General features: G+C 58.3%; 1 protein-coding gene across 4 annotated transcripts in view; it reads left to right on the forward strand.

Moving 5' to 3' along the window:
• ADAMTS10 (ADAM metallopeptidase with thrombospondin type 1 motif 10) overlaps nt 1-22,559 on the forward strand; it is a 67,429-nt gene that overhangs the window by 34,400 nt on the left and 10,470 nt on the right. For all 4 annotated transcript variants that reach the window (XM_068997062.1, XM_068997063.1, XM_068997060.1 and 1 more), the window contains 8 exons: nt 2,705-2,748; nt 4,436-4,541; nt 6,213-6,359; nt 8,428-8,569; nt 12,607-12,714; nt 15,923-16,068; nt 16,851-16,914; nt 18,179-18,281. In XM_068997062.1, coding sequence (XP_068853163.1) covers nt 2,705-2,748; nt 4,436-4,541; nt 6,213-6,359; nt 8,428-8,569; nt 12,607-12,714; nt 15,923-16,068; nt 16,851-16,914; nt 18,179-18,281 — 860 coding nt within the window. The remainder of the gene's footprint in view (nt 1-2,704; nt 2,749-4,435; nt 4,542-6,212; nt 6,360-8,427; nt 8,570-12,606; nt 12,715-15,922; nt 16,069-16,850; nt 16,915-18,178; nt 18,282-22,559) is intronic.

A 22,559-nucleotide genomic window follows, 5' to 3' on the forward strand; every position in this document is an offset into this window, starting at 1 on the left:
TGTCCAAGTGGGAGCCGCTTCCTTTATCCCTGCGCTGCTCTCCTGCTCCGGTTCCAGCGCGAGCCTGGAACATCCCATGGACAAGACCCCACAGAGGAGCGACAAAAGGGCCCCTCGGACCCAAATTCTCCCCCTCCCGAGGGGACCGCGGCTTTTTCCTGCCCTCCCTCCGCACGCGTGGGATGCAAACGCCGGCTCCGAGCTCTCTGTCCTCCCTCCAGATGTTGGAGCCAGCCCGGAGCCGCTCGCTGGGCTCGGACAGCGCCCGGCGCATCCGCCCCGGCCCCAATAAATCCCCGGTGTCCCGATAAGATCTTGCTGAGCTCGGGGCTTTTTTCTCCTGCGGGGACGTGTCCAAGCGGAGCCTCCGAAGGCTTTAAAGGCTCAAAACAAAGCCGCGAATGTTCTGCGCTCGCTCGGTTTCCTGCTGAGAGCAGCGGAGAGGTTTGGGCAGTTCCAGGGAGTGCCAGGGGCCGAAGGGATAGGAGCCATCCCCGGGAATGTGTCGCACTTAACTCCTCGTGTGCTGGCACTTCTCACCCAGCACCCTCATCCCTGTGGGGTCACCGGGGCGAGCGGTCCTGCCCGGTGTCCCCAGACCCACACTGGGGTCACAATCCCCTGTCCTGCTCACCCCATGGGTGTCCCCAAACTCGCACTGGGGTCACAATCCTCCATCCTCACCCCATGGGTGTCCCCAAACCCACACTGGGGTCGCAATCCTTGGTGCAACCCCATGGGTGTCCCCAGACCCACACTGGGGTCACAATCCTCTGTCCTCACCCCATGGATGTCCCCAAACCTGCACTGGGGTCACAATCCCCTGTCCTGCTCACCCCATGGGTGTCCCCAAACTCGCACTGGGGTCACAATCCTCCATCCTCACCCCATGGGTGTCCCCAAACCCGCACTGGGGTCACAATCCTTGGTGCAACCCCGTGGGTGTCCTCAGACCCACACTGGGGTCACAATCCTCCATCCTCACCCCATGGGTGTCCCCAAACTCGCACTGGGGTCACAATCTTCCGTCCTCACCCCATGGGTGTCCCCAGACCCACACTGGGATCACAATCCTCCATCCTCACCCCATGGGTGTCCCCAAACCCGCACTGGGGTCACAATGCTCGGTGCAACCCCAACCCGGCTCTGGGGTGGCCCAGCCCAGCTGCCACTGGTCCCCCCACTGGTCCCACCCTACCCAGCTCTCAGCCTGGCCCCTTTCAGCCCAGATTTGCAAACCCCAAATGTTTATCTCTGCAGGGACATGAGAATGTTCCCTCTCTAACCCAAACTCTTTTGGAGCTGCTGGCTCTTCCCATTTTGAGGGTGCTGCGTTTCCATTTGGAGGAGGTTTTTGCTCTCCTTGTTTTGCCTTTCCTTGTTCCCTAATGAAGTGAAAACAGCGGATTCCTGGATGCAAAGGCTGGAAATCGAGGCCAGGAACAGAGGGAAGAGTCACCTCGAATCAACCCAGATTGGATTTGTTTGGGAAATTCTCAGTACAGCACTGAACTGAAAGAAGAAAAAATACAAAAAATCACTTGAGCGTTTTCATGAAACCACAGCGGGGTTAGAAATGGAACATGTTTTCAAACTGAAATGTTTTCCTTATTTTTATTTTATTTTTAATCAGAATTACCGATTTTTTAATCAGAAGTGCTGATATGCCCCATCCCTGGCAATGCCCAAGGCCAGGCCAGGCCAGGGCTTGGAGCACCCTGGGACAGTGGAAGGTGTCCCTGCCATGGCAGGGGGTGGAACTGGATGATTTTTAAAGTTCCAACCCGAACCATGCTGGGATTCTGGGTTTCTCTATTTGATTGATGCCATTTCCTGCACCTGAGCTTACAGAGCAGAGGTTGGCCCTGTCCTCTCCCCCCTGTGCCTGATGCCTCCCGGGAGTGCTGGGGAGCAGAGCTGGGCCCACCCAAACCCAAAGAGCTCCAGCTCTGTAACAGCCTTGTCCCTGTTGATTTATGGAATCAAATTTATGGAATTGAGGTCGGAAAAGGCCTCCAAGATCATCGAGCCCAGCCTTCGACTGACTCCCCATTGCCACCAAACCACATCCTGAAGTGCCGCATCTGCTCATGTTTTTAACACCTCCAGGAGCGCCCACTCCACCACCACTGCCCAGGGCAGTTCCAGTGCCTGATAATCCTTTCCATGAAGAAATTTTCTCCAATATCCAACCTGAGCCTCCCCTGGCCCAGCCTGAGGCCGTTCCCTCTCCTCCTGTCCCTGTTCCCTGCCAGCAGAGCCCGACCCCCCCGGCTGCCCCCTCCTGTCAGGGACTTGTGCAGAGCCACAAGGTCCCCCCTGAGCCTCCTTTGCTCCAGGCTGAGCCCCTTTCCAGCTCCCTCAGCTGCTCCTGGGGCTCCAGACCCTTCCCCAGGTCCGTTCCCTTCCCTGCTCATGCTCTACCACCACGTTTCATCAAAACCAAACCTCTGGCCTGGCTCAGCTCTGTCCCAGAGTTGAAGGACAGGAAATGCCATTATTAAAAACCCTCAGTGAATCCCAGTCTGGGCAAAGTGGGCATTGTATAACCTGGACCAGGGATGTCCTGCTTGTCACCATTGGTGCTTCCCGTCCCAGGAACGTCCCACAGGCTGGTTTGGAATGGTTTGGATGTGAACACATCGGTGAAATGACAGCCCCCAAAATCAGACATGTCCTTAACGCTGCCTTCTCTCCTCCGCAGGTACGACATTTGCATCTACAAGAACAAGCCCTGTGGCACCCTGGGTGAGTGGGATCCTGACACCCCCTCAGCAGCTCCCAGCAGCACGCAGAACCTCGGGAATGTGGCGAGGGTGGGCTGTGCCATCCCCTTTCCAGCTGTGCCATCCCCTTTCCAGCTGTGCCATTCCCCTTTCCCACCTGTCCCATTCCATTTCCAGCTGTGCCATTCCTTTCCAGCTGTGCCATCCCCTTTCCCACCTCTCCCATCCCCTTTCCAGCTGTGCCATCCCCTTTCCCACCTGTCCCTCTTCTTTTCCCACTTGTCCCATCCCCTTTCCCACCTGTCCCATCCTCTTTCCAGCTGTGCCATTCCCCTTTCCCACCTGTCCCATTCCATTTCCAGCTGTGCCATTCCTTTCCAGCTGTGCCATCCCCTTTCCCACCTGTCCCTCTTCTTTTCCCACTTGTCCCATCCCCTTTTCCACCTGTCCCATTCCATTTCCAGCTGTCCCATCCCCTTTCCCACCTGTCCCATTCCATTTCCAGCTGTGCCATTCCCCTTTCCCACCTGTCCCATTCCATTTCCAGCTGTGCCATTCCTTTCCAGCTGTGCCATCCCCTTTCCCACCTGTCCCTCTTCTTTTCCCACTTGTCCCATCCCCTTTCCCACCTGTCCCATTCCATTTCCAGCTGTGCCATTCCCTTTCCAGCTGTCCCATCCCCTTTCCCACCTGTCCCCTTCCCCTTTCCCAGCTGTTCCATCCCTTCCCAGTGAAGGTGAAGCTTTGCCCCAGCACCAGCAGCAGAGCCAGGACCAGAGCAGTGCTTTCCAGCCTCTCCTTCCTTCTGTAAACACCAAACCAGCAGCCCTGAGGACTGCTCCATCCCTGGCTTGAGCCCAGCCCGATGATTAAGAACCACTCACATTTAGGGTTTGTCCATGGCCTGGTGGAGCATTCCTGGCTGGGCAGGGAGAAATCCGGCGGTTTTGTGATGCCTGTAAAGGGAGTTCTTTATTGACACAGACAGACCCTGCAGCTCTCCCTGGCTGCAGCTCCTCATTTGTCTCGCCCTGGTCTAGACGAGCAGGCAGGGAGGGATTTCTGCCCTGGATCACTGCAAAGGGGAGAGCTGCTGGATCTCTGACCTGATGGGGCTGCAGAGGAGGAGCCTGGGAGGGAGGCTGAGGCTGGAGGTGCTGGGCTGGCTCAAATCCTTCCCTGGCCTGGGGCAGAGGCACAGTTGGTGCTGCTGGGGTGGGCAGAGGAAATTTGCTGTCAGAGTTCAGGGGGAATATCAGCATCATCCAGTCCTCCAAATGGAGCCAGGCTGGTGGGTGCCAGGCTGGATTCCTGCTGGTTGCCAGGCAGAACCAAGGTTGGATCCTGGCTTGCTCAGCTCTCCCTGGCCAGGTTTGGGTGCCCCAGAGCTGGTACAGCCCATCTGACATTCCCCCACTGGGGTTGTGCCAAGGGCTTCTCCCCTCTGCACCATTTGGATATGAAATTCAGAGGATTTTGACCCTGTCTTAGCATTTCTGAGCCTGTCACTGTTAATTTATCATCAGTGCCGAGTGACCACATCCCGTAATAGCCATGAGTCCCTCCCACAGCCCCGTGCTCTGGTGAGAGGGAGCTGGTTGCGCCCAGTGTTACAGAGTGTGAAGCACATCGGGCAGTCCCCACACCCCTCCGTGTGCCCTCAGACGCCCTGTGGTGGCCCTGTGTGACAGCCCTGTCCCCCTCCCCAGGCCTGGCCCCCGTGGGCGGGATGTGCGAGCGGGAGCGGAGCTGCAGCATCAACGAGGACATCGGCCTGGCCACCGCCTTCACCATCGCCCACGAGATCGGCCACACGTGAGTGCGGCACCACGGGCACCCCGGGCAGCTCCTGCTGGTTTGGTCCTGCCAACAGCGGCTGGAAACCCTTCTGTGGATGATCCAGATGTGTTGATGCCTTGTGGGACTGCCTGAAAACAGAGGCTGGACCAAACCGAGAGAAGAAAAAGCAGTTCTATGAATTGAAGGGCCTTCAAGTAGTTTTAGGGCAGACGAAGCCCACCCAGTGGCTACACCCAAAAAATGGACAATGGGTCACGGGTTTTCATGCTTTAATTGATGCCTTGGGATTTAGCTTTTCTATTTTCAGACCCTGTACTGCTTTAGTGTGCAACTCTAAAACTCCACACAGCCTGTTAGCTACTGTTAGACATAACAAACCCTCTCCAGGCCTGGACTCAAGGACACCTTGTTATCCCAGGCCCCAGAATATGTAAACTGAGCCTCTGGGAAGGGGGGAGCAAACTTGGGGTAATGACATCATTCCCTGAAACTGTAATTGGACTAACCTTGATATGCAAATAGACCAAACTTATAAAAGTGTGAAAAACCTGTGACCCGGGGCCCATCTTGGGTGCAGCCCCTCAGGAGCTTTTTGGCTGCCCAAGGTGTTCCTATCGAAGGCCCTCTATAAATACCCACTTTTATTCCCTTCATCTTGTCTAGCCTCTGTTTTCAGGAAGCCACTCCAAGGCATCGTTATAAGTTTGGTCCATTTGCATATTGGGGGTTAATCCTCCAATTACAGCTTCAGGTAGTGAAGTCCTTTACTCCAGGTTTGCTCCCCACCAGCTCACTGTTGTTTACATTTCTCGAGGCCTGAGGCAGTGAGGTGTCCTTGATTTTCAGGCCTGGAGAGGAATTGTTTTGTCTGACGGAGATGGGAGAGCAGCAGCTAACAGGCTGTGTGGAGTCTTGACACTTTATTGGGCCCTAAATTGAGTCTCTCCTGATGGGAGAGAATTTGCTGAAAGTCCTTGCAAGGCGTTTAGAAGATGAAGCGAGATGTCTTCTGTAGTTTCAATGCTTCCAGATAGTTGTTTATTAAGTCTTATCAGAGAAACGGAGCCACTGTGACCCAGGTACAGCATGGAAGGAGGAAAAATAGGAGTGAGAGTGAGAAAGACCAATTATCAAGATTTACACGGCCTTTTAAAGACATTTTAACCAATAGTTACTAAAAACGTACATTATTTTCACTTTCTTACCAATTATTCAGTAACACGACTAGGAACTGTGGAATTCTCTATCCAATCAATCCAAACTACTTTTACTGAAAAATATGGAGTGGTAGAAGAAGGAGAAGAAGGTTTAGAGAACGACAACAATCCTCCACTTTGATATTTTTTACTCTTATCTATTTACTATAAAAAGAAGCCCAAAACCTCTAAATCTTTCACCATATGACAATCTTACATCGTAGTCTATCACCTAATTCACACCGCTGTCTTTTCTAGCTGTTGTCTGACTGTTGGTAATTTTCTCCAAGGTTTAAAGCTATACCAGTGTTGTCCAGGCGGGGTAAAAACCCTTAAAAACAGGCAGAGAACTATTCTCGGCACTCTGGGCTCCTACAGAGCCTGGAGTTGCAGAATTACAAATGTGTGAGCAGCACAAGAGCTGAAATCCTGAGGCATCCGTGTCAAAGCCCGGCTGACCTTCTCCTCTCCGTGCCGCGGCCGTTTCCAGGTTTGGCATGAACCACGACGGCGTCGGCAACAGCTGCGGCTCGCGGGGCCAGGAGACGGCCAAGCTGATGGCTGCTCACATCACCATGAAGACCAACCCGTTCGTGTGGTCCACGTGCAGCAGGGATTACATCACCAGCTTCCTGGAGTAAGGAATCCACCTCTCCCTGCCCTTCCTCCAGCCTCCCCCAGTCTCTTCAGAGAGTGGGGAAAGCCAAACGAAGCCCCCAAATCCCCCAGCGCTTTCTCTCTCGTCTCCCAGAGCCACGTTCTTTCCTTCTTTTAGGCTTTCCCGTGTTTTTCCTGCCTGTTGAACATCTAAACCCATTTGTGTTGCAGCTGGGAGAGCTTTATTTGGGTTCCCCACGTCCAGAAATTTCCCAAACAGATCAGTCCCTCCTGGAGGCGTTTGGGTGGTTCTGAAGTGAAGGAATTGCAGGGAAGGGTTGGTGTGGTGGGGAAGGAGGGTCTGGGGACAGGACTGGGTCTGCGTGGTGCAGGCGCTTTCTCCAGGCAGTGAGGAGGAGTTTTCAGTGTGAATGAGCACAGCAGGGGAAAGATTTTGGTTTTCTTTTTTTCCAAAGCACCTTTAGGATTCAGGAGAGGGACAGGACAAGGGGGGGTGGATTCAAACTGGAAGAGAGCAGTTTAGATTTGGTATTAGGAGGAATTTCTTTGTTGTGAGGGTGGGCAGGCACTGGCACAGGGTGCCCAGAGCAGCCATGGCTGGCCCTGGATCCCTGGCAGTGTCCAAGGCCAGGATGGACGGGGCTTGGAGCAGCCTGGGACAGTGGGAGGTGTCCCTGCCCATGGCAGGGGGTGGACTGGGATGAGCTTTAAGGTCCCTCCCAACCCAAAGCATTCCATGATTCCATGATTTAGGCTCCTAAATCCCAGAGTTTCAAGGCTGTCATCACGCCTGAGCCAAACCCTTGTGCAGGGTTCCGGCAGCCCCTGGGTTTCTATCCCAAAACAATCAGTGGGGATCCATTTCGGTGAGATTCTTTGTAGGACAATGGCACTTCCTGAAGGAAGGACTGGCAGGGCTTGAAGGATGACTGGAAGCAGCACAAGTGTGGGGTCAGTGTGGAGGGAAGCCCCTGGGGAGTCTGAACAGCAGAGCTCAGCTCCTGGAACGCAGCAAGAGGAGCAGCCACGGCTCCTCCCCGAAGGGCTCCCTCTGTCCTGCAGGGCTCGGCCAAACCTCGTGGCTCAGCAGCAAATCCCACATCTGTCCTGCAGCTCGGCCACAGCCAGGCCTGTCCCCCACGCTGGTGACCGAGGCACGTGGCACGGCCAGGCTGCCTCGTCCTCCGCTGACCCCGAGCTCCTGGCAGGGCCACAGAAGGATGGAGAGTTCATTCCTGCTCCTCGTGCTCCGTGCTGGCCACCCCGGGCTCCAGGAGCCTCCACTGGCACATGGGGTGTGCAGGATTTGGGGATGGGGGTGATGACAGCGGCCTTGATTTAGGGGGAACTCAGAGAGCAGCGGGAAAAGGGGAGGGAGAGGCGTTTCTGGCCAAGTTTGGATGCTCCTACAGAGCTCTGGTGAGCAGGAGGTTGGGCCTGGAGCTGGGGGCTCCGGTTGCTCGCAGCTGGGGCTTCACAGCTGGGTGGGGGAGCAGCCCCTCTGCCCACCCGCTGCCCACTGAGGGTGCTGGGCACACCGGCCTGGGCACACCGGCCTGGGCACACCGGCCTGCACTCTGCCACAGGGACAGCCAGGGGCTGGCAACAGCCAGCGGAACGGCTGGAGCTGGGTCAGGGCTGGGATGGATCTTAGGGAAAGGTTCTTCCCCCCGAGGCTGCTGGGCACTGCCCAGGCTCCCCAGGGAATGGTCCCGGCCCCGAGGCTACCAGAGCTGTAGGAGCGTTTGGACAGCGCTCTCAGGGATGCCCAGGGTGGGGTTGTTGGGGTGTCTGGGCAGGGCCAGGGGCTGCACTGATGATCCCTGAGGGTCCCTTCCAGCTTGGGATATCCTGGGATTCTGTGAACCCTCAGATCAACACCTCCAGAGTTACCTTGGAACCAGGATGTGCTTCCCAGTCTGGGGCACACAGCTGGAGGGATTTCAGAGCTGCTTCTCTTGCCCAGAGCAGACCCAGATTTGTCCTCTCAACCCCAGTGGAGCCGGGAGTGGCGGCTGCCGATCCCACCCCGGTGCTCTCTCTCCCCTCGGCCTTCCTGAGCTCTGATTCTCCCTTTCTGGTTGCAGCTCTGGGATGGGATTGTGCCTGAACAACGCTCCTCCCAAGCAGGATTTCATCTACCCCACGGTGGCTCCGGGCCAGGCCTACGATGCCGACGAGCAGTGCCGCTTCCAGTACGGAGTCAAATCCCGCCAGTGTAAATACGGGGTAGAGAGCCTTCCTGCTTTACTATCGGTTCCCAGGGCCGGAGGAGGGGGGATGGGGGGAAGGAAAAGTCCATGGGGCTGTCCCTGCTGCCCACACCCCTGTCCTGCCCCAAACCAAGGGCACTGTGGAGTTCCCGGTGAGCTCCGTGCTGTGCTTCCCTGGGAGAGCACGCAGCAGGGGGTGTCCCATCCGTAAATGTTGGTCCCAGCCCAGTTTGGGTCAGGTTAATCCCACGGGAAGGGATTTCTTGCCTCTTCCTTGGCTGCTGGTGGTCCCCAAGGCCCCACCCATGCAGGCTCCCCTCTCTTTGCATGAGGACGTATTTTCCATAATCCTCACCAGAAGTCATTGTGCTGCTCACACAAACCCAGGGCAGTGGTGGAGTCCCCATCCCTGGAAGTGTCCAAAAACATGTGGCTGTGGCACTTGGGGACACGGTTTAGTGGTGGGCCTGGCACTGCTGGGTTGATGGTTGGACTTGCTGGTCTTAGAGGGCTTTTCCAAGCTGATTGCCATGATTCCGTGACAGGAGGAGAAAAGTCTTTGTCCCGGGTGAGGTGAGGGATGTGCTGGAGGTTGCTGCCCACGTGAGCCCCATCCCCACCACCTCACTGCCATCCCCTGGTCTCTGAACCCAGAGAACCACTGAAAGGAAAGGCTGCTCCAGGAGAAAAGAGGGTCTGAGCTGGGCACTTTGCTGTTCTTCATGTCCTGAACGTTGCCAAGGGCCTGAGCAGAGCCCCTCTGCATGGAAGGGCTGCCTGAGCTCCTCAGAGCACCCACGTTCCTTTAGGGAAAACAGAGGAGCCAGCAGTGGGATGCACAGGCAGCAGGGGCACATTTCCTCATGGAAAAGGTGGCCAGGGGTTGGAAGGGGCTGCCCAGGGAGGTTTGGAGTGCCCATCCCTGGGGGTGTCCAAGGAACGCCTGGATGTGGCTGTCAGTGCTCTGGGCTGGCTGAAAATCTGGGGGTCAGTCAAAGGTGGCACTTGATGATCTCAGAGATCTTTTCCAACCCCAGTCCATGCCCTGGAAAGCTGTGAAGGAGCAAACACAGCAGCTCAGGGTTTCGTTTCTCTGTCACTGTGCAAAGCCCAGCCCAGCTCTGCTGAGTGCCCCAGGGTGAGCCACGGCACGGTCAGTGAGGGACGGTCCCACACTGCCCCAGCTCCTGGAGGTGTCCCCCGCTCATCCTGGTGAGAAAAGGGCAAAGCTGATGCCTTGAACAGGGCCCGGGGGCCTGGAGCCTGCTGGACATGGGGCAGATGCAGCAGGAGCAGTCTGACCCCAAGGAATGGTGTCCCATGGTCGTGGTGTCCCATGTCAGGTGCCACCCACCAGGGTCTGTGCCCCTGCTCAGCTGAGCCACAGGCAGGGAATGGGAACTTCTCCCTGTCTCCCAGTTAATTTTTAGCCCAGGCAGATGCTTCCTGTGTATATCCAAGGATCACAAAAGATTCCCGGGGTGACCCCTCCAGCCCTGTGGTGGTTTGGGATAAACCCAAAGGGCACCAGGGCTCGATTGTGTGTGGGTAAATCCAGGCCAGTGCGTGAGCCCACCCTGTGCCCCTGGACACAAACCCCAGAGGGATGGAGCCAGCAGGGCAGCACCCCTTCCTGCAGGCCAGGAGAGGGGGTCATAGATGGGTGTCATGAGCATGGAGAGGATTCCAGGGCAGGCTGGATGAGGCTTGGAGCAACCTCATCTAGTGCAGGTGTCCGGGGCTGGAACAAGGTGATCTTTAAGGTCACTTCCAACCCGAACCAATCCGAGAGTTGATGGTTGGAGTTGGGAGGTCACCAGGAAGCCCTTGGTGACAGGAAAAGGGGCTCCTGCTTCCCAGTGGTCACTCTGGCTCTGCCAGAGCCTGAAGATGGGAAAGACTCTCTCCTTCCCCTGCTTAAAGCCATCTCCAGCTGGGCTTGGGAGAGGGAGGTGGGAGCCAAATTCCCCTTGCAGCTCTGACCCACAGCCCTGGCACGGACCCCGCCGGGTTTCCCTCTGCCAGCTCTCCCTGGGGCACTCTGGGTGCTGGAGGGGAGCAGAGCAATCCCAGCTCATCCTTCACAGAGGATTCCCAGTCTCTGACTCAGCCTCTCCTGGGGGAATCGGTGCTGCTCCGGCTCAGCCGTGGCCAGGGGCAGGAATGTGGGGCTGGGGGGCAGGATCGGCCCGGGGGTGAGGAACGGGCTGTTACCTCCCTGGGGACAGGCGGCCAGAGCTGCCTGCTGGGCCACTCCTCCCCCGGGCTGATGGTCACTGTGCCAGGCAGGAACACAAGCCAGAGTGTGCCCAGCTGGCTGAGAATGCCCTGGGCATCCTGGCTCATATCCAAAGTGGTGTGACCAGCAGGACCAGCAGGGCAGGGACTGTCCCCTGTGCTGAGGCATCACAAACCCTGGGGTCAGTTTTGGGCCCCTCACGACAAGAAGGACATGGAGGGGCTGGAGCATGTCCAGAGAAGGGAACAGAGCTGGGGAAGGGTCTGGAGCATCAGGAGAGGCTGAGGGAGCTGGGAAAGGGGCTCAGCCTGGAGCAAAGGAGGCTCAGGGGGGACCCTGGGGCTCTGCACAAGTCCCTGACAGGAGGGGGCAGCCGGGGGGGCTCAGTGTTGTCTCGGGTGACGAGTGACAGGACAAGAGGAAACGGCCTCAAGTTGCTCCAGGGTGGGTTTAGGTCGGATATTGGGAAAATTTTTTTCACTGAAAGGGCATTCAGGCATCGACTGCCCAGGGCAGTGCTGGAGACCCCATCCCTAGAAGTGTCCAAAAACGTGTGGCTGTGGCACTTGGGGACAGGGCTTAGTGGTGGGCCTGGCAGTGCTGGGATAATGGTTGGACTTGCTGATCTTAGAGGGCTTTTCCAAGCTGAATTCCATGATTCCGTGACACTGGCAGTGGCAGCAGCCGTGGCAGCTCAGGCTCTGCTCTCCCACCTCAGGACAGTTTCTGTCACTGAACCTGTTTGACATTTCCTGGATAAGCTCAGTCACCCCAAGCTGCTCCTGAAAAGCAGCAAGTTTTCCATAGGTTGTTTCTGTAGGAATAGGAGCAGGATGGGGACCAGAGGAAATGCAGGAAATGAGACTTTAGGGGCTGCTTTGCAGTTTGCAGGTGCTGAAGTCCAGCCTGGGGGGATTGAGTGACACACGAGCTGGAAAGGGCCTGAATTTCCTGATTTCACTTTTGGGTGGGTCCTGCGACAGCCAAGGGAAGATTTTTGTTTGCTGGAGCTCAGAGAGGTCAGGATGGGCTGAAGCTTGGGATCTGTGGCTCCGGAAACCTCCTGGAAAGAGGTCTGGAGTCCTCAGTGCCACCCTGGGGACACAACTGCACCGAGCAGACCCCGAGAGCAGAGGTGCCCAATTCCGAAGGGCTGGCTCAGGATCTGGCATTATTTTGATTATTCCAAAACCAGCTCTAAAACTTCCAGAGGAACCTTCCCTTTGGGATTCTTAGGCTGGCTGGAGGTGGCCAGCAGCCAGGTGGTCACACTGTGAGCAGAGACACCTCCAGCCGTGCTGTCGGTGCTCCCAGGGGGTCCCAGATTCCCGCAGAGGCAGTGCTGGGATGCTCACGGCAGGAGCCAGGAATGGGCTCAGCCTCCACCACACAGATGCACAACTGGGAACATCCCTCAGCCCTGGGAAGAGGGGTGAGGACAAGGACAGGGAGATTAGCTCCGGTGCCACCGAGGTGCCCAAGGAGAGGTGGCCTCTGTGGCATGGGCTGGCTGTGAGTCGGCTCTCGGAGTTCCCTCCACATCCAGGGAATCCCAGAAGGGCTTAGGCTGGGCCCAGAGAAGGGGGACAGCTGTCAGTGGCCTCGGGGTGACCGTGGCCAGCAGCACCTGGCAGGGTTTGGCCTCGTGTTGCCCCCACCGTGCTGAAGACACTCAGTGTCCCCATGTCCCACCCAGCTGGTGCCTCCCGGGCGTGACGCTGCCCCTGGCACCAGCAAATCCTAATCTGGGTTTTGTTCCTTTGTCTCTGCCCCCCTCCCCGGCCCTGTCTCTCCCCACATCTCCCTCTTTCCAGGAGGTCTGCAGCGAGCTGTGGTGTCTGAGCAAAAGCAACCGCTGCATCACCAACAGCATCCCCGCGGCCGAGGGCACCATCTGCCAAACCAACACCATCGACAAGGGGGTAAGGCAGCCCTGGGCACCGGAAAGAGTTGGCACAGAGGGGTTGGATCCCTTTTCCAGCAAAAAACAGGATTACTGTTCACACTGGGGGTGTGGAGTTGATTTAGGAGCACCCAACAGCCGGTCCAGCCCTGACTTCCAGAGCCCAGAGCTGCCCGGGATGGGGGCTGGGATGTGCCAAGGAGCCCAGAAATCACCCCAAAGTCCAGCTCAGAGCTCAGCTCAGGCAGTGCTGGGATATGGGATGTGGAATGTGGGATATGGGATGTGGGATATGGGATATGGGATACGGGATATGGAATGGGGAATGTGGAATGTGGGATACAGGATATGGGATATGGGATATGGAATGGGGAATGTGGAATGTGGGATATGGGATATGGGATATGGGATATGGGATATGGGATATGGGATATGGAATGGGGAATGTGGAATGTGGGATACAGGATATGGGATACGGGATATGGAATGGGGAATGTGGAATGTGGGATATGGGATATGGGGTATGGGGTATGGGATATGAATAGGGAATAGGGAATAGGGAATAGGGAATAGGGAATAGGGAATAGGGAATAGGGAATGTGGAATGGGAAATCCCTGCTCCAGTGAGATTCTTGGTGTCACCCCTGAGGCACAGCAAGGTCACCTCAAGCAACGCCATGTCCTTAAATGAACACCATGTCCCCAGGCCTGCTGGGATCTCCTGGGATCCCCTGGGATCTGCTGGGCTCTCCTGACTGGCCTGAGAAAAGGGATTTTTTTCCCCAGTTTTCCCAGATTTCTGCTTTCAGAGGAACTTGGGAAAAACTGATTATGATGAAACCTTGGGGTTTCACCCTCAGCAGGGAGGGGAGGGCAGGATTTTTCCCGACCATGAATTTTGCCTGGATTGCTTCATTCCCTGCTCCTCCCACACCCGTTTTCCCCAGCATGGAGCGAATGCACCGCTCAAACAAAGAGCCTCTGCACACTGGGGCAACGGCGAATCAGGGCTGGGACATTCCCCCTTCCACTCGAAGAAAAGTAATTCCCAAGCAACATTTCAGATCCTTAGGAAGCGGGAGGAGCTGGGGTGCGGGGGAGACTCTGCCAAATCCAGGATTCTCTGCAAGCACTGCTCTTAGTGCTGCTGGGAATCGGGGCAGAGAGGAGCAGGCAGCTCCCGGGGCTGCACATCCCTCCTGCTGCACATCACAGGGACTACGGCATTTTTCCCCTCCTAGTCATGGCTTTTTCCCAACTTTTCCCACTTTTAAATATCCCTTTCCCCCCCACTTTGTGACCACTTTTTATCCAGGGTTCTTCAAACGCCTTGAGGGATGTGGCAAAGCAGCCACAGCCCCCCAGGATTTCTGGGAGCTGCTCCCTGTGGGGATTCTGGCTCACTCTGAACCCCCAGTTACCTTCCTGTGCTTATCCTTTTGGATCCATTTGTTCTTTGGGAGGGATTTGATGGCCTCAGCTGGAAGGAGATGCACTTTTATGCTGAGTGTCTGCATTGTCCCCAGCTGGAGCTGCTGGGGTGAGCCCTCGACCTTGGCTGGAGCAGCTCTCCAAGGTCTTCTCTGGCTTCTCCCTCTCCCCTGGGGAGAGCAGAGGGAAGGATCAGGGGATTTGAAGTATGAACTATTAAAGGAGATGGAAAATTCCTGTGCTCTGTCCCCCAGTGTGGGGGAAGGCTGAGCCAAGCTCTGCTGTGCCCACATCCCAAACCTCTGGGTATTTCCTCCTCCCAGATCCTCCTTTTTTTAATTAATCGATCTCCTGTGATTGTTATGGCTTCGCCTGTCTTACCCCAAGAACCCACAGTGGCATTTTTCCCTCCTATCCATGTCTTTTTCCCAGCTTTTCCCACTTTTAAACATCCCTTTTCCCCCACTTGGGAAGGGAAGGGAAGGGAAGGGAAGGGAAGGGAAGGGAAGGGAAGGGAAGGGAAGGGAAGGGAAGGGAAGGGAAGGGAAGGGAAGGGAAGGGAAGGGAAGGGAAGGGAAGGGAAGGGAAGGGAAGGGAAGGGGTCACAGCCCCTAGGAGCTATTCCCAAGATGTTGGAATATTGTGGAATATCCAGGCTGTGCCTGCAGAGCATCTCCTCCACCTTTGGAGAGGTGCTGGCGCTCCCAGGGATCATGAGCTGGGATTCCTGGGAAGCCACCGTGCGTTTTTCCCAGCTGCCCATGGAGAGCTGGCTCGGGAGGAGCCAGGAGAGGCCGTGCCAGCGGCTCCAGGGTGGGTTCCCAGCCCCTGGAAGGAGCACACGGCGCTTTCTTCCTTCCCGGGATTATCCCAGCCCCCGGGGCTCCGTGTCCGGCACCGCGCCCGGACAGCGGCGGCGGCTCTGGCACCGTCCCACCCCTCGCATGGCTGGGGACTCCAGGGGGTGTGGGACGTGTGCCAGGGCTGAGGGAAATATTTCATAGGCAGATTTGCATGAGCATCTGTCTGCCAGTAGGACGGGGACAGGCAGATTCTTTAGGGATCCTCACAGAACGATGACACAATGCTGATGTTACGATTTAAACTTGATTTTAACCCGGGCCCTTTGCTGATCAGGACATTTGGGACACGCCAACCCCAACCTGAGCTCCCAGTACGCCCAAAACTCACTCTGTGCTGGGAGGGAGCAGCTGGCTGTGGGTGTGTCCGTGTCCCCTGGGATCCTGGCCCTGCCCAGCAGCAGCAGCTCCAATCCAAGACCACCTGGAAGTGTGCCAAGGGCTTTTATGAGATGTGAGCTGTGGGACCCAGGACCTTTCTAGAGGAGAATCCCAGACTGGTTTGGGGTGGAAGGACCTTAAAAGTCATCCAGTGCCACCCCTGCCATGGGCAGAGAGACACCTTCCATAGCCCAGGGTGCTCCAAACCCTGTCCAGCCTGGCCTTGGACACTGCCAGGGATGCAGGGGCAGCCACAGCTGCTCTGGGCACCCTGTGGGATGGGACCTCTTGCCCGTGGCTGCCTGTCCCCCAGGACTGGGGTGGGAACTGGGGACACTGGTCCCACTGTGTGTGCCCAACCAGTGCCAGCATGACCCGAAGGAGAGGCGAGCGCCCTTTGCCTCGGAGAATTTGGCTCCGAGGCCGCTGCAGCTCCAAGCTCAGATCCCTCAGGATCAAAGCCAATCCCAGCCCTGAGCTGGCTCCGTGCCCTGTGGAGGCTCTGGGAGAAGGAGCGCCCGTGCCCGGCGTGTTCAGAGCTCTGTGTCCCCGCAGTGGTGCTACAAGAGGGAGTGTGTGCCCTTCGGGACGCGGCCGGAGGGCGTGGACGGAGCCTGGGGGTCGTGGTCATCGTGGGGGGAGTGCAGCCGGACGTGCGGCGGCGGCGTGTCCTCGTCCGTGCGCCACTGCGACAGCCCCAGGTACGGGGGGGGGGGGTGGTGGCCCTGTCACCACGGCCCTGCAGTGTCCCCAACCCTTGGAAGGCACATGCAGGTGCCTGTGCAGCCCCACAGCCAGCTCCTGGGGGGAAGGAGCTGTGCCGGCTGTGCCTTCCCTCCTCTGAGCCCTGGAAGTGCCTGAGGGTCTTGAGGAGTGAATGAAGCTGGCCCTGATGGCACTGCCCTGAGGAGACAGGAGATGTTCCAGCTGGAGAACTGGCTCATCCAACAGTTCCTGCCTCTTCCATCTCTGCTTTTTTGGGAGAGGGTGGGGGGAGGGAAGGCAGAGAGAGAAGGAAAAGCCCCCTCAGGCCGTTCTCCATGGAGCAGGTACATCATCCTGTTACAATTCTGATAATAATCCACTCTCCCAGTGCCACACCAGCCCTGTGCCTGTCCTTTGATATCACCTGAGCATCAGGGACAGCTGCACTGGGGTCCCTGCGCACAAAGCCGGGCCCGCTTCCATTTCAGTGATGACTCCTGGAAGGTTTGGCAGGTTTTGAATGCCCTTGCCCAGCTCTGTGCTCTGTGTTGGTGTCGGAGCTGCAGCACACCCCAAACCCCGCTGTGCAAACCCTCTGTGCACTCAGGGAGATTTTAGGGGCTGCGCTCCAGCCGTGCCCAGCCAGGCAGGATCGGTCCTTGTGGCAGAGCAGGGTTGGGAAAAGCCACCTGGGGCAACCACCCCAAGCTGCTGGGGGCAAAACCCTGCCCCAAACACGGGCTGGAGCTGTTCCAGCATCTCCTCTCTGCTTTGGCAGGCCCACGATCGGAGGGAAGTACTGCCTGGGGGAGAGGAAGCGCTACCGCTCCTGCAACACCGACGTGAGTGGTGCCGGGCCCGGCACTGGGAGGGATGGGAGGGATAAAGAGGGGGGATCAGCCCTGTCCGGATGGGATCAGCCCTATCCGGGGGGCGGGGATCAGCCCTGTCCGGGGGGATCAGCCCTGTCCAGGGGGGATGATCCCTGTCTGTGTGGGATGAGCCCTGTCCCGGTGGGATCAGCCCTGTCCCAGTGGGATCAGCCCTGTCCGGGGGGGGATCAGCCCTGTCCCAGTGGGATCAGCCCTGTCCCAGTGGGATCAGCCCTGTCCGGATGGGATCAGCCCTCTCCACACACAGGTGCAGGGTGCTCTGTGCACCGTGGGATCCCCGGGAGGAGGCGGAGGAGGAGGAGGCGGCGGGGGAGGGGCAGGGCGGGGTGTGCCGGCAGCAATCCCACAATGGGAATTCCGGGCAGGACCAGGCAGGTGTGGGAGATGGCTCCGGGGGCCGGGGGGGGGGGCTGCACGGACCTGCGGGATCCAGAGGGGCCCGGAGATAAGGGGGGAAGCTCAAGAGGATTCCAGCTCTGCCGGGACAGCACTGCCTCTCGGCGCTGCTCAGGAGGGGCTGGGTCAGACTCTGCTTCCCCGAGCTGAGGGTTAAACCCCAAAGATTTACACCAAAAACTGTGGGGAAGGGACGCTCGGATGCTTTGGAGCTGGGGAATTGTAGCTGTAACACCCCCGAGCTGCTGGTGAGGACAACAGAGGGGTCCTGGTGCTTCCCTGCGCTTTGCACTCGGGTTTGAGGGATTGTTCCCGAGGGTCACACCTCAGCCACAGCTCCTGCGGCCCCTCCTTGTGCTCTTGGTCTTCAAATCGTGTCCAGCTTTGCAGGAGAGACACTCAGGGCGCCCTGTAGCAGTGTGAGGGCTGCTGTCCCTGTCCTCAGGGGCTGGTGGCAGTGCCCCATTGTCAGGGCTGCTGTCCCTGTCCTCAGGGGCTGGTGGCAGTGCCCCATTGTCAGAACTGCTGTCCCTGTCCTCAGGGGCTGGTGGCAGTGCCCCATTGTCAGGGCTGCTGTCCCTGTCCTCAGGGGCTGGTGGCAGTGCCCCATTGTCAGGGCTGCTGTCCCTGTCCCCGAGGGGCTGGTGGCAGTGCCCCATTGTCAGGGCTGCTGTCCCTGTTCCCGAGGGGCTGGTGGCAGTGCCCCATTGTCAGGACTGCTGTCCCTGTCCCCGAGGGGCTGGTGGCAGTGCCTGGAGCAGCCCCTGCCCTCCTGGCCACCCCAGCCCCACACCAACCGCTGGCTGTGTGACCACAGGACTGCCCGCCGGGCTCGCAGGACTTCCGAGAGCTGCAGTGCGCCGAGTTCGACAACGTGCCCTTCCGAGGGAAGTACTACAGCTGGAAAACCTACCGGGGAGGTGAGTCTGGGGCAGGGGCTGCTCACATTTGCTCTCCTCACGCTCCGCAGGGATGGGTCTCGTGGTCTGAGGGGTGTGGGGATAGGTGGTGAGGATTTCCGCAGCTCTGGTCTCCCTCTCTGTGCTCCTGGGATGTGCTGCCATCCTGCCAGGAGTCGCCTGTCCCCCCGTCCCAGGTCATCCCCCCTTTCACTGCTCTGCCAGAACCAATCCCAGCAGCTCTGGAGCTGTTCCAGCTGCTTTCCTCCAGGCTGGTTCCTCAGCTGAGGGAGCAGAGGACGATGGAGAAGAGCAGGGAATGTCTGGTGCCTGATGGGGAGGAGACAGAGCAGGCAGGGAAAGCTTCCTGAGCAGGAGAAGGGATGGGATCCCATGGATCCTCCAAGGAGCAGCACTTCCCTCTTCCTGAGGTCAGCCGTGGGTCCTGCAGAAGGGTCTGGCGAGGAGAGGGGGCAGGAGGAGGCTCCGGGGCAGAAATCTCTCAATAATGAGGGGGGAACAGCTCATCTCCTCCGTGGAGTTAATGAAGTGGCCTGGGGAAATCCTTCCCAGCTGTGCAAACAAGCCCAGCCCCCAGCGGGGCTCCCACAGCTGGAGCAGCTGTGCCGAGGCTGCAGGGGATGGATCGATAAAAATGTAATGAAATTGTGAGGCTGCAAAGTCCCCCAAAGAGCCCGATGGATGCCGAGGTGGAAGGGAACCCTGCAGGCTCAGACCTCTCTCCTCGCCAGGCATGGCCCGGGGCTGGGTTGGCCAGCTGAGCATCGCCCTCGAGGTGATGCTGATATGGATTTTTGGCTGATATCTGATCCTGATATGGATTTTTTGCTTTCATGAAGAGCCCCTTCCTCTCTCTCTCTGCTTCAGCTTCCTCTGCCATAAAATGAGTGGTGGAACCTGTCCTGGGAGGCTGAGGGTGCTGACAGTGCCAGGTTTTGAAGGGATTCGGGAGCTTCATCTCCTCTTCCTGCATTGGCTGGGGGGGACGGTCACAAGGAGCACTTTTATTTGATTTATTCAGTGTCAGAGGGTGTCACCATTGTCCCCTGGGGTGGCCTAGGGAGGAACCACGGACTGGGGAAGGTCAAGGAACTTCTTTGCACAAGTTTGGGCTCTCTCTCAGGATTGGGGAGACCTGGTTTGTGTTCAGCACCTAAAGGGGGCTAGAAAGAACGACAGAGAATTTTAGCAAGGCCTGGAGTGCCAGAACAAGGGGGAATGGCTTCCCACTGCCAGAGGGCAGGGCTGGATGGGATCTTGGGAAGGAATTGTTCCCTGGGAGGGTGGGCAGGCCCTGGCACAGGGTGCCCAGAGCAGCTGAGGCTGCCCCTGGATCCCTGGCAGTGCCCAAGGCCAGGCTGGACATTGGGGCTTGGAGCAGCCTGGGACAGTGGGAGGTGTCCCTGCCCATGGCAGGAGTGGCACCGGGTGATCTTTGAGGTCCATTCCATCCCAACCCCCTCTGTGACTCCGTGACTTCAGCAGCACGAGGACCTTCATCCTCGTGCCTGTGGGGTTTTGTGACCCTTGGTGGCTTTTGGGTGTCAGAGGCACATCCTGGGGGAGGTGAGGACGTCCCTTGCACCTCCCCCTTCTTCACGTCACAGACCCGACCCCGGGGAACGGCCCCCTCCTGTCCTGTCCTGCCATGGCCGCTGCCATCCTGCCGTCAGTCCCTGTGTTCCCCCGTGCCACCAGACCCTGGGATGGCACTGAGGGCTGCTCCTCGTCTCCTGGGCTCTTCCAGCAGTGCCCGGAGCGCTCGGGTGTGGAGGTGTCAGTCCCTCCCTCCCTGCTGGCACCAGCAGCTCCCCAGGAGCCCTCTTCGCTGGCAGCCTCATCCCTGGGCATTCCTCCCTCCAGCTGGCAGGAATCTGCTCCTCAGCTTGGTTTTAGGAGCTGATCCCCACCCTGGGTCTCTGCTGAGCCCCTTCCCCTGCTCAGCTCAGCCGCTCGGGCTTCCCAAAAGGGTGGGTGGGTGGGTCCGGGGCTGCCTTGTGTCCCTCAGAGGCTTCACCCCACGTTTCTTCGGGAAATATCCTGGGCACGGAGCACCCCCACCCTGCAGACAAGGAGTGCCCCGCAAGCCTGGAGGAGGGGGCCGCCAATCCTGCGGGGATTTGGGAAGGGAAGAAGCCTGACCTGAGGTCGGGCTGTGTTTGGGGCTGTTTGGTTCCCAGCGATCCCGGAGCCCAGAGCGCGGGGTCGGGACGCAGAGCCCCGGAGAGGAGCGCTGAGCTCAGCAGTCCGCAGATACCGCGTGGAATGCGGCTTTAATTGTTTGTTTACTTTGCTTTGTTCGCTCCGTTCTTCGTTTTTGCTCTTGGCCGATGCGGGAGTTCGGGGTGGGAGAGGGATGGGAGGAGCAGGAGCTTGCGGAAAACAGGAGAGTGCTCGTCAGAAATGGTAATAAGGTTTAATTCCTCCATGGGAGAGGGCAGGCAGGAGGAACAAAACATCCTCGGAGGCAGCAGCCGACGGAAAATACTCGATTTGAATAACTCTGTTAAACACGCAAAGAAGGAACCACGGCAGACCCCGAGTGAAGGGAGGGGGCCAAAATCTGCGGGGTGATGCCTGGCTGGGGCTTTCACCTCTCTGGGACAGGGACAGGAGCCCAGGGAACGGCTGGAGCTGGGTCAGGGCTGGGCATGGAGCTCAGGGAAAGGTTCTTCCCCCCGAGGCTGCTGGGCACTGCCCAGGCTCCCCAGGGAATGGTCCCGGCCCCGAGGCTGCCAGAGCTGCAGGAGCGTTTGGACAGCGCTCTCAGGGATGCCCAGGGTGGGCTTGTTGGGGTGTCTGTGCAGGGCCAGGGGCTGCACTGATGATCCCTGAGGGTCCCTTCCAGCTCAGGATATTCCAGGATTCCATAATTGTATTTAGCAACATTCCCTGGGCAGGCTCAGAGGTCCCACTCATTTTGTGGCAGTCGCTCTTCTCCCATCTCCAGGAGTTCCAAGGCACGTTGTGCTGTTTCAGAGGACCTTCCTGGGGTCCAGATTGCCCTCACTGTGCTCAGTGCTGCTGTCATGGGGACACAGTTGTCCCTGGAGCCACCTGCACAAGGACAGGGGGATGCCCAGGGCACCTCTCGGTGCCAAGGACACTCCCGTTCCCAACAGATGCTGGGCAGTGATTCCAGTCTCCTTTCCTCTGGTGGCTGGGATGGTGACCTGGCTTCCAAGGGCAAATCCTGCCTGGGAATTGTCCCCAGGGAAGGTGAGGGGACTGTCCCAGAGCTCAGGTGGCCCAGGCAGCTCGCTGGAGCAGTGGCAGTCAGTACCAATGCAGGGTCACCCCTCCCTCCTTCCTCCTTCGCTCTCCCTCTCCCTGTTCCTCTTCCATGGGACTTTGAAGGGCAGGAATTCCCCACGGGAAGGCCTTTCCCAAGTGACCAGTGAGGAGAGCCAGCAGGATTCCTCCCACACGGAGCAGTGTGACCACGGGAGCCGAGTCCCAGCTCCCTGCCCGACCCCCAGGGGCAGCCCCTGCTCTCGGTGGCTGCTGAGCTCCCCCTGCTCAGCAGCTGCTTCCAGAGCCTCTCCAGGGGCTTGCCCAGGCATCCTGCTCCCAAAAATGCCTCCAAGCTGCTGAATTCCCCTCTCGAGTCTCCTCCTGCTCCTCCCTCTCCCAGCTTTGCTCTCTCTTCTCCCCAGCTGCTCGCAGGTGCTCCCAGGCACAGCTGGGCCCCCTCCCCTCCCTCTGCCCCTTTGATGTGCTGGGTGGAGTTTCCAGTTCTGCACGTTCCCATTCCTCCCATCCAAGGTGCTTCCCAGCCCTGGCACAGGGAGCAGGACCGTGGGTGGTGCCCCCGGGAGGGAACTGCCTCTGCCAGGTCCGTGCTGGGATTCTGGGATGCTCAGGAAAGGCAGCAAATGCCACAGGCCATGCCAGGATTTGATAAAATCCAGCAGCAGGAGCCAGGGAATGCTCTGCTGGACCCACATCCTGCTCCAGGCACTGTATCCAGATATCCAGGGTGTTCCTGGGGTGATGCCCTGGCAAAGGTTTTTGGGGAACAGGAATTCCAGCTGTAATGTGAAGGTCCTTCCCCTTCATCCTTGTGGTGCTGTCGTCACCTTTGCTGGGAAGGATTTGGGATCCACCAGCCTCGGACAGACAGGGATGATTTCTCTGGCCCAGCAATTTGGTTGTTCTGCTCCGGCAGCTGGAAAAACCTTGGAAAGGTAACTCGGGAGCTGCTGCCTCAGTTTCCCTGCTGGTAAAGTGGGTAGAGGGGTGTTGGCAACTTGTCAAGAGCCAGGAGTGACCCAGATA

This window comes from Aphelocoma coerulescens, chromosome 28, assembly GCF_041296385.1.
Source record: "Aphelocoma coerulescens isolate FSJ_1873_10779 chromosome 28, UR_Acoe_1.0, whole genome shotgun sequence".
Classification (NCBI taxonomy): domain Eukaryota; kingdom Metazoa; phylum Chordata; class Aves; order Passeriformes; family Corvidae; genus Aphelocoma; species Aphelocoma coerulescens.